Source organism: Lynx rufus, unplaced genomic scaffold (assembly GCF_022079265.1).
Source record: "Lynx rufus isolate CCGP_SWC_20201006 ecotype Redwood Valley unplaced genomic scaffold, mLynRuf1.p SCAF_10, whole genome shotgun sequence".
NCBI classification, from domain to species: Eukaryota; Metazoa; Chordata; class Mammalia; order Carnivora; family Felidae; genus Lynx; species Lynx rufus.
The window spans coordinates 33,861,249-33,873,534 of record NW_025814824.1 but is presented as its reverse complement, the minus strand read 5'-3'; the positions used below and the strand labels follow the sequence as shown (position 1 = coordinate 33,873,534).

General features: G+C 34.4%; 1 protein-coding gene across 1 annotated transcript in view; it reads left to right on the top strand.

Moving 5' to 3' along the window:
• The window catches only part of PTPRD (protein tyrosine phosphatase receptor type D), a 318,572-nt gene extending 315,190 nt beyond the window's left edge, over nucleotides 1-3,382 (top strand). Inside the window, exons 36-37 of the mRNA XM_047096382.1 lie at nucleotides 1,662-1,797; nucleotides 3,314-3,382. Of these exons, the coding sequence (XP_046952338.1) occupies nucleotides 1,662-1,797; nucleotides 3,314-3,382 (205 nt within the window). The remainder of the gene's footprint in view (nucleotides 1-1,661; nucleotides 1,798-3,313) is intronic.
• The last annotated feature ends 8,904 nt before the right edge of the window (nucleotides 3,383-12,286 follow it).

Here is a 12,286-nt window from a genome sequence, read left to right as displayed (position 1 = left end):
TAAAGTTAAGTGTATAAATGTGTTTACTTCCCATTGCTTTTACCATCACAAAATGATTTAAATACTTCTTTAGTATAAGGAGTTTACCTATGACCTGTTTATACACACACACACACACACACACACACATATGTATATATATACACACATATACATGTGTGTGTGTGTATATATATATATATATATATATGACTTCTAGATATTTTACCTTATCTGGGAATATCCTTAAAATACTATTCACCTCATTTACAAGTTATTAAACTAGCATTCTGAAGTCAATAAATTCAGAAGTTGTAAGGCCACTGTCTGTTATTTTCTTGAAAGCACCTAGTAGAAATCCAGAAATCCTATATTTTGATACATTTGAGCAATCAAATCAAGGTTAAATAGACTCTGGAATACCTGGACCATTCAGGGGGGAAAAAAAAGATCATAAATCACAGCCTCTCAGGAGTAAGAGAGACTTTCAAGGTTGAAAGGGACCTTCAAGGTCATCTACTCTCTTAACAGAGAACCTTGACTACTCCTGGACATCTTCAGCCACTTAGTAAAGACTGCCCATGGATTTTAAAGCTGCACTTAATATTTCTGTTTGGGATCTTTAGAAAACCCAGTTTATAAAGGGACCCACTATTTATATATGCCTGTCAGCTGCATCCCCAAGTAAATGAATCCATCCATTTTCTACAGCCTGTACCCAAGCGTTACACATGCTGTTTAATTAGGATCCAAAAATGTAGGGATTTTTCAGATTATTCACTCTTCTCCTCATTACCTAAACCTCCAGATGCTTTGCTACTTTTTAAGAGCACAAAAGCTATGAATTAATTTTCTTCTCTAGCTGCAGTGAACATTCTGGAATTATCTTAAAACAATAAAGAAAACAAAGTCAAAACATTGCTAATGTGGTAGAAAGAATCCTGGTGTTTTAGCTCCTGAACATCTAAAACTAGTAGATAAACATATAGCTCATTTTTTTTAAGGTAAGACCCCTTTGAGAATCTGTTAAAGTCCTAATTTTCAGCAGAGAGAACAAATATATATACATTTACACAATATGTACATATAAGACATTCACCAACCCTTCTAAAGAATAAATAAGAATCCTGTATCAAAAATCCCATAACAGAATCTGTTTTCTCAAATCAAAACTAATGTCTAAATTTGAAGAGTCTATAAGCCTTCTTATTTATTGACATGTCTAAATGATGAAACATCCTGCATAGATTGTAAGTGACTACAAGAAATAAATAAAATTGAAGTCTACCTTACCTTATCAAAATTATTTCACACTTTAAAAATATTAAGCAGGCAAGGTTTACAATTTCAGGATCTGCATGAAGAGTATTAACCTATATTTGACTTACCATTCCCTGCATCTATTTATTTCCCATATTTATGTTTCCTGCATCTTACCAAATCCCAGTTGAAAAGTCATTGTGTTAGTAGGACTTAATTACCCTACATTCATTCTCACATTTTACCATGACACATTTTCCTAAGAGTAGTCATTTTTTAATGCAACACCACATTTTCCTGAACATTGCTGTGGAAGAACCTGATGTCATATGGAAACAGGTGCACATATGTCTGCTTCCAAGCAAACGTGGTGAAGACTATGAGTGTCGCATCCAGTAACGCTGTCTTTGTCATTATGACAGTGCGGGCGTTGGAAGAACTGGAGTCTTCATAACACTAAGCATTGTTTTGGAAAGAATGAGATATGAAGGAGTTGTAGATATCTTCCAGACTGTCAAAATGTTAAGAACACAACGACCAGCCATGGTACAGACAGAGGTGAGAAAAATCTCCATGAGTTTGTCACATCTCAATAACCAAGTAATAGGTTTTATTAGCCAGGACCTCATAGAATCCAGAGACTCTTGACACCAGAACAAGATACAGGAAAATATTGTAGGAAAAATCCAGTTGTTTAGTACTTTTGAACCTCATTCTTTCCCCTCTGTGTATGCCATTTTATATATTTGGATCCTGGAAAGGCCCTAGAGACATTAATACCCCATATTCTCTCCTAATAACTGATAATGAAATTCTTATTTTTTTTAGAATAATATGAGTTTGTGATATAGCCAGTCTGGCATATTGACTGTTCATTTCTAATGAGTGAGTGTTTCTGCTCCTCAAAAGGCCGCCAAATTATACAATTTATATGTATTCCTAAATTCATTACCCACAATATCTTCCAAATTGTGATTTCAAAATAGTACAAGCATTTGGCTTGCAATGCCCAAAGCATGATGTCGGCCTGACAAACTTAATGGGTGCTGGGGGTAGCAGAGGGAAATTGGACATTTAAAAACCCTTTAACATTTAGCCAAGCAGCTTACTGTGACAACATAGGGAAGCAAATTCCATTTATTTTGCATTACCATTTTTATTATAAAAAAATGCACATTTAAGCAAAATAGAAACTATCTACTTTCAGCCCCATTGGCTGCTGAAAATAACTTTCTTTTATGGCAAAAATTCTACTTTTTCTCTCTCCAACAATGCCCCAACTTATTCCAATATGACAATGTTCTTTCCTGTCTGAAAAAGGACGTGTTTCAAGTTACTTTATTTTAATGTAGGCCGTTCTAGAACAGATAACCAGCAATCACACTGAATTAGGCCAAATGACACGGGTGTTTTTTGATATAGGCAGCCAGTCTTGATGCCATTTTCAGGGGATGAAAAGCTTGAAACTCCAGAGCCCTCTGTAAATGGCTTTATGTATCTACTATTCCTCACCCTTACTTAAATAATAACATCAGAAATGATGGTGGGTAATTCTGATTGCAGGTACTAAGGTCTACTATCTGATACGATTTTTTTTTATTCAAATCATTTTTTCAATAGCCCAGAAGATAAATGAATCCAGGTTTTCCTCAGGACAATGTGTGTCTGAATTAGCCTGTCTTTAATATGCAAACTGAGAATAAGTTATCACAAATAAGCAGATAGTTGTAAAAGACAGCAATGATATGTTCACATGTTCGGTATTGGTAATTGTTTGGTACTGCTTGGAGAAATGCTCACACTGTCTGGAAGATAATATTCACTCTAGCCATTACAACTTAGGAATAAGGAGACTATTTTAGTCAAACTGATTGGTGAAGCGAACAGACACCCCAAGAGGCTGATCATTCTTTGCTCACTAAAACGGATCAATCATTGGATTGAATTAATTGATGAGAGTAGTGATTTTGCCCCCGTCTAGTTGTAACTGGTTTTGGAATTTGATTTTCATCTTTCTATTAAAATGTACTCACAGCCACTTGTCCTGTTTCTTCCCATGCTTGGTTTCCTGCAGGACCAGTACCAGTTCTGCTACCGAGCCGCACTGGAGTACCTGGGCAGCTTTGATCACTATGCAACGTAGAAACCCCTGATCCCCTTTGGGTTCTTACTGCAGGCCCTTCAGTATCCACGGAGTCTCTTCTGAGCCATACAGGGCACTCGAGAAGTCCTTCTTAACTTCTAGCTAACTACCACTTAGTGGGACTATTACAAACAAAACAAAATAAAAACAAACTCTTCTGGGTGGACCAAGAATTCACAGTTTAATGATCTAACCTGAAAAATAATAAAGAGAATCCTGACTGATGAGGCATCTGAAGGATTTTATTTACAGATACCTCAAGGATTCAAAATAAAGGGAAGAAGAAATCACAGCAAAGAACCACCATCTTGTTCAGGATTGCTTGTTAGGTGTGAGGAGAAATTGCCAGAGTCCTACAGTTCAGTGCAAGATGTTTGCTGGCGTGGCTTCTCATAGGATAAAATGGACTCTGCTGCGACATCGCCCCTTCCCACCATACTGCTCATAACATTTCAGGGGGAATGGGGGGAAATGTTTAAAAAGAAAGTCTTTGATTTAGTTTTTTAGTATTGTAAAGATACTGCTGACCTGTGCTTCATTTTTAACTGTGTAAACTTTTTTTTAACAAAATGTATCATTCGATAAAGTGAATTTTAAAAAAAGATACATAACTCTTCATTTTTTATTTCCAAATTGTAGGTTTTTTTTTAAGCTGTAGAACTGTTATCTGTAATATCTTGCTGTAGAAATATCAAATAATTTGAACATTTGCACATTTTTGTGCAATATTCTTAATCTACAGTATTGGTCTTGTCAGATTACTTTTACACTTCTGTTCAGTTTTGGTTGGTGAGAAAGTACCCATTCTCTTCAAACAGTAAAAGAGAACTTCATTTTGTTTTGTTTTATTTTTGGAATCAACAGGGAGGCGCAAAGTATAAAGTTGCTGCTAACATATATACATATATATCCATATTTTACAGGGGTGTCTATGTATATATAGACAGTGTGTCCACACAAAAAGATAGATATAGCTATCATTCAGTTCTTCCATGATTTTGTTTTGTTTTTTGTTTTGTTTTTGTTTTTGTTTTTTGGGTCTTTTTTTAGGTAGAAAAGGTATTATAAACATCTTTTTCAATTTGTTATTAATTTTATGACATATGGGTATTTCTTAATATCATAAACTTTTAATTTTAAGGGAAATGAGGAATGCACATCAGTGATTGTCAAACCTCACCCCCTAATTTCCTACCCAGTCTCCCCCCACCCACCTACTCATATTCAGATATCCTTTGTTAGCCAGGCTTCCAACAAAGTTCAATATTTCTAACACTCTAGTGCAATAAAAAAATTATTAACTATCTAAGAGGTGTGCATGTGGGAAAGGTCAGTGCATATCCCTTTAGGAGGGGAGAATGTTGTAATATATCAGCTATCAAGTTGTTTAAAAACAATGTATTCAATCGTATATTGTCTATAGTATGTGCTATGAAACTTGCATTTATGATATGTAACAGGGGCAAAGCCAAACTCATGTTACTCTATTCAGTCAGAAACATTTTGTGGCATACAGCACTCCTGGCAAGTGCTGTACTTTTCCTTTTGGTTTTAGTTATGCATTTAGAGTGCCTTATAATTGATGCCTATTTTAATAGCATTTCTTTTTAGCTTTTGGTTATTTTCATTAGTTGTTCATATATGTTACTCTTCCAATTAAAGCATTATCTGTTTACCACATGTACAAAAACTCTTTGAATAATATGCATTCCTAGTTTTCAACTAAGTCGGGGATGTTAGTGATTGTACCAGCCCAAAGCACTTGGATAATCAGGGCCCTTCCTTTCATGATTGCCAACATCAGGAAAAGCTACTTGTTTTATTTAGAATCCTTTCCAAATCTATTCTGTAACATTCAGTAACTACACCAAACTTATTTTAGTGATAAATATCATTGTCAACTTTGGAATATACTCACTAGTCCATTAGGATTTTTCTAAAAGGGGAAATTGAGCAACTGTTTATTTTCCAATATAATTCCAAATTTCCAACAAAATTGCTATAGGATGCCATGGATAATGGCATGAGTTTGCCATATCTTATATGATTTTAAGAACCCTCAAAATATCCAAGGAACTCCTAAAAAGTTTTGGTATAGATAGAATATTTCGGTTTAATTTTAACTTCATTGGTGTTCAGCATACAAAGATTTTTGTTTTCCACATTTTACCATTACTAGTAGAATGAAATCCAAGAGACCAAACACTTGCAAGCATCTTATTTGAGCACTTTTGTATAAAAAAGAAAAAAAAAAGAAAAAAAAAGAAAAAAATAAATAATACTAAAAAAAAAAAAAAGTATCTAGAAGGCTACCTCAGAATGAGACTCTCTAACCTACATCAGAACCAGAGAAGAATGTGCACTATGTGGATCTGTTGTTTTCTTTTACTTTGTATCTTTTGGAAATTTATCCAAGTGCCAGATTACTGAGTGCTGTGATTTTCATTTAGTGAAACAAAGGGGGTCAGACAAACTTGCAGACATGCCATGTTAGACATGTAGAATATGATGGTGTCTAACGCACAAAGACAACTGGCCAGTGAGCAGTTTCTCTCCCTGAAGTAAAAACTGTCCATTTGGCAAAGAGAAAGAGGAGAATAATCACAAGAAGAAAATCAATGGGATGCATACCATACAAACGAGGCAGAGACTAGGTATCTTACTGTTTAGGCGCTGTTCAGAGAACTAACTCCCTTACTGTCATTGATGTGCATTCCACTCTGTGCAACCATTCTAGTTTGATTTTCCCAGGTAAACATCTTTATCTACCATAACCATAAACTTTCAAGTTTCCAATTATTTTCATCATCATAACCAGTACGGTGCTATTATTTACCTATGTACGTGTAGTTATGTATAATTTTGTAATTAGTTACAATGGTAAAAAAAAATCAAAATATATAAAAAGTGATTTGTACAGAACTTTATTTTAGCTCTTTTTTAAAAATGATTTGCATGGTTAGACAACGGCGAGGACAGCCAGGGGAGGGAAGGGCCTCTAGGGAACTTTGCACTTTCTATACCTTTGTACTATGCACTGCCCTATTGATTCTACACCCAATAATGTTATTACTTGAACCCATCTGTAAGAAACTGCTTCAGAAATTCATTTGTGTGTATGTAAATAACACAACATCGATGCAGGAAGGGAAAAAATTCTTCAGTAACGTAGAGATTTTTTTCTTTCCTGTTTATTTTTGGGTTTGCCTTGTTTTAGTCCCTCCTTTTTATTTTTAATTCCCTTTTATTTTTCCTTTATGGGTTTTGATATCCTTTGGGTTTATGGGTGCCCTGATACTCCAGCAGAGATCAGAAGGCTACAGATCCATCCTATCCATCTGTATGTGGCTTTGCCATTCAAGCTTGGAGTGTCTTTACAAAGATAAAAACAGTTGTGTTCTTTGCTCTCGTTTTGGATGCATAGACTGAAAAATTAAAAAAAAAATAACTTGTAAAATGGCTTGTTAAAAAATACAATTACCTCTAATTAGTAGTACGCGTAAATGTTTTACAGAATGAAAGGCGTGCTTTTTATTTTCTTACTTCGTTACATTGGTGGCGAAAGAAGTCTGTATGAAAATCAGTTCTTTGCTGACACAAGTTCCATTTGTTACAAATGAATTCTAATAAAAATGTCAGTGTTATGCAGCCCTTGGCCTTTGCTTTTGTCCACTCAAGTGCTTTGGTTTTCAACTGAGTATATATATATCCCCTTTTCTCCTCTGGCTATCTGGTAAGTTCATTTGTACTAATAGTAATTCGGCTTACCAAGAGGCTGCTACCTACAGGTGCCTGCCTTGAGGTGAACACCTTTCACTGGTGAGCAAAGTGAGGCTTAGAAAAATAGTTTACTGAAGTTCATACAGGAAGAAGGAGGCCCTTTGTATCATTCAAAATAGAGCTCATGGGCAATCTTTAACTCTGTAGATGACCACTCTGTAAATTTAAGGATTTCAGCATATATTATCATCTTGAAACAACAGATATCTCTCACACATATAAAAGTAGCCCCATAATGTTAACTTCTTAAGCTTTTTGGAAAACTTCTTAATCTTCTTAACTTTTTAAGAAAATGGTTGGCCTGAATTGTTTTTTCAGTTATTCAATATTAGGGGTCAGAACTATTCTAGGCGTTGAGATGCATATGGATATATAAGATGCTGCTGCTTGCGCAGAGACTACAGCCTAGGAAAGAAAGCTGGCATTAAAAAAATAATAAAAATACACTCTAACAAATGTTTTGAAGGAAAGTAGAGGATTCTTGAAGTTAGGACTTTGAATTGCTAGGGACAGGAAGTCTGATTCACCTTGGCTTACAAGGAAAGGAAAGTGTTGACACATGTACTAAAAGATTAGGAGTGCGCTCATAGGTAAAGAGTAGGAATACATTCCTAATCATTAGGCACAGTTGCATTTGGGGCTCAGGTGATGTCTCCCAGCCTGTTTTTGACTTTCTTACTGTCAGTTTTAAGCAAATTTTGTGTACCTGAAAGCTTCACCACAGGCGAGTAAGTGGAAGAATTTACTTTCCCAGTAACACATATAGAGGTTTTTGAATGGAATGGAGGCTTCTTGTCCCTCAGTGATGTGATTTGGGTTCAGTGATCATCTCAAGATGCAGTTATGGATAGAAGAGAATGTGCTCATTGAGTTGTCAAAGGAGGGTTTAAGGTGGCTGTCACCTTGCTACATGCAAATGAATATGGTAGGCCGACGGACTGCAAGTCAACCTGATAAGGTAAGGCAAAGCACAGGTATTTTTGGTATTATTAAAACTACTTGGTTGCCATGGAAATAGGGAATAAATCAATTATCCATATATTATTTTGGAAATCCTGATAGTGAATAGACAACTAGAGGCTTTTTTTTTCTCCTTCATTTTTTCTCTCCACCTAATTGGCTTTTAATTTGCAAGTTTGATCACTCTTTGTGTAAGCACACAATCCTTGACCAGAAAACAAGACAAAAAGTTCAAGGTGAATCATATTTGTAATTTTAATCACTGTGATGCCTTATTTTAATCAGATGTCTGAATGGAATGCCAAAGAAGACAAAATAGCTAATTTCACATGTAAACACACATGGAGATATTATTAGTTAATAATAATTTACTAAAAAAAAAACATGGAGACAAATGAAAATGAACACATAATATCCAAAATCTTTGGGATGCAGCAAAAGTGGCTCTAACAGGGAAGTTTATAGCAATACAGGACTACCTCAAGAAGGTAGAAAAATCTGAAACAACTTAGACACAAAGGATGTAGAAAAAGAATAACAAACAAAGCCCAAAGGCAGTAGAAGGAAGGAAATAAAGAGCAGAAATAAAAACTAGAGAGACAGAGACAGAGACAGAAAGAGAACAGATCTTTGAAAAGATAAAATTGATAAATTGTTAGCCAGACTCATCAATATAAAAAGAACTCAAAATCAGAAATGAAGGAAGAGAAATAATAACTGACACACAGAAATACCAAGAATTATGAGACTATTATGTAAAATTGCATGATAAACTGGGCAAGCTAGAAGATATGAATGAATTCCTAAAAATAGATGAGCTCCCAAAACTGAATCAGGAAGAAATAGAATCTTTGAACAGAACAATTATTAGAAATGAAATTGAATCAGTGATCCAAAAAAAAAAAAAATTCCCACAAACAAAAGTCTAGGACTAGATGGCTTCACAGGTGAATTCTACCAAACATTTTAAGAATTAATACCTGCTTGTCTCAAACTATTCCAAAAGATAATAAGGAAAGCTTCCAAACCCATTCTCTGAGGCCAGCATTATCCCAATATCAAAACCAGATAAGTACACTATAAACAACAACGACAACAACAGTATAGGCCAATATCTCTGATCAACATTGATGAAAAAATCCTTAACAAAATACTGGCAAACAGAACTCCTATACCACAAACGAATAGGGTTTATTCCACAGATGCAAGGGTGATTCAATATTTGCAAATTAATCAATGTGATAATCACATTAACAAGAGAAAGGATGAAAAACATATATTGTCTCATAGGTGGAGAAAAAAGCATTTGACAAAGTACAATATTCATTTATGATAAAAATCCTCAGCAAAGTAGATTTAGAGGGAACATACCTCAACATAACAAATGCTATACATGAAAAATCCACAGCTAACATCATAGTGGTAAAAAACTGAGAGCTTATCCCTTAAGATCAGGAACAAGAGAAGCATGTCCACTCTCACCACTTTCACTTAATATAGTATTGGAAGTCCTAGATGAAGCAATAAGACAAGAAAAAGAAAAGGTATCCATATTGGTAAAGAAGAAGTGAACCTGTTACTACCTATAGGTAACATGATTCTATATATACCAAATCCCCAAACTCCCCAAAAACCTAGAACTGAAAAATGAATTCAGTAAAGTCACAGGATACAAAATTAATATACAGAAATGTGTTGTATTTCTATACATTAAGTAGTATAAAGTAGTATAAATTGTATAAAGTAACAAAGTAGTATAAAGAGAAATTAAGAAAATGATCATTTACAATTATACCAAAAAGAATAAAATACCTAGAAATAAAATTAACCACGGAAGTGAAAGTCCAAACTCTGAAAACCATAAAACACTACTAAATTGAAGATGACACAAGAAAATGTAAAGATATTCCAAGCTCATGGATTGGAAGAACCAATATTGTTAAATGTCCATATACCCAAAGCAATCTACGGATTTAGTGCAATCCCTATCAACACACAAATTGCATTTTAAAAGAACTAGAACAATTTGTATAGAATCACAAAAGACCCCATGTAGCCAAAGCAATTTTGAGAAAGAACAAAGCTGTTGGTATCACAATTCCAAATTTTAAGATATACTACAAAGCTATAATAATCAAAACAATATAGTACTGACACAAAAATAGACACATAGATGATTGGAACAGAATAGAGATCCCTGAAATAAACCCACACTTATGTGGTCACTTAACCTACGACAAAGAAGACAAGAATATACAATGAGGATAAAACAGTATCTTTAATAAATGGTTCCGGGAAAACTATACAGCTACATGGAAAGGAATGAAACTGGGCCATGATTTTTACACCATATACAAAAATAAACTCAAAATGGATTAAAAACCTAAATGTGAGACCTGACACCATAAAACTCCTAGAAGAACACATAGGTAGTAATTTCTTTGACATCATCCATAGAAACATTTTCTAGACATATCACCTCATGCAAGGGTAATAAAAACAAAAGTAACTACTAAGACTATACCATAATAAAAGTCTTTTGCACAGCAAAGAAAACAGAATGAAAAGGTAACCTACTGAATGGGAGAAGATATTTGCAATTGATTATCTGATAAAAGGTTAATATCCAAAATATATAAAGAACTTTCACAACTAAACACCAAAAAAAAAAAAAAACCCAAATAAAAATGGGCCAACGAACTTAATAGACCTTTTTCATTTTATTTTTTTAGACATTTTCCAAAGAAGACATAGAGATGGAGAACAGATACATGAAAATATGCTCAACATCATTCATCATCAGGGACATGCATATTGAAACCACAATGAGATGTCATTTAACACCTGTCATAATAGAATCAAAAAGACAAGAAATATCAAGTATTAGTGAGGATGTGGATAAAAAGGAACACTCATGCACTGTTGGTGGGAATGCAAATAGATACAGCCACTGTGGAAAACAGTATAGAGTTCCCTCAAAAAATTAAAAATAGAAATACCATATGATCTAATAATTCCACTACTGAGCTTTTACCCTAAGAAAACAAAAACACTAATTCAAAAAAATATATATGCACCCATATGTTTATTACAGCATTATTTATTAATAGCCAAGATATGGAAGTGTCCATCCAAGTGTCCATCCATAGATGAATGGATGTTTGTGTGTGTGTGTGTGTGTGTGTGTGAGAGAGACAGAGAGAGAGAAAGAGAGAGAGAGAGTGACTGTGATGGGATACTACTCAGCCAAAGAAAAGAATGAGATCTTGCCATTTGCAACAACATCGATGGGCCTAGAAGGTATAATTCTAAGTGAAATAAGTCAGTCAAAAATAAATACCATATGATTTCACTGTGGGGCATTTAAGAAAAAAATGAACAAATAAAGAAAAAAAGAGACAAAAAGACTCTTAAATACCAAGAACAAACTGGCGGTTGCCAGAGGGAAGGTAGGTGGGGAGAATGGGTGATATAGAAAAAGTGGATTATGAGGTACAAACTTCCACTTACAGAATAAACAAGTCATGGAGATGAAAAGTAGGGAATATGGAATATAGTCAAGGTGACTGTAACAACATTGTTTTGTGACAGATGGTGACTACACTTAATGCAATGAGCACTGATAGAATTATTGAATCATGTTGTATACTTGAAACTAATATAACATTGTATGTTAATCATACTTCAGTTCAAAAAAACTAAGAACTAAACACTAAAAAAAAAAATGAAATGCTCTATTAACAAATGGCCAAAAGGATCTGAATAGTCATCTCACCCAAGAAGATATACAGATGGCAAACAAGCCTGTGAAAATATAGCCAATGTCATTTGTTATTATGAATTGTAAATACCAGTGCATACCTCTTAGAATGGCAAAACTTCAAAACACTAAAAACACCAAATGCTAGTGAAGAAGTGGAGAAACATGAACACTCATTCATTGTTTATGAGAATGCAAAGAAATACCGCTTCATTGGAGGACATTTTGGCAGTTTCTTACAGAGCTAAACCCATTCGTACCATACAATCCAGCAATCACTTTCCTTGATAATTACCCAAAGGAGCTGAGAGATTATGTCCACACAAAAAAACTGTACAGAGATGTTTATAGCAGCTTTACTCATATTTGCCAGATCCTGAAGGTACTCAAGATGCATTTCAGCA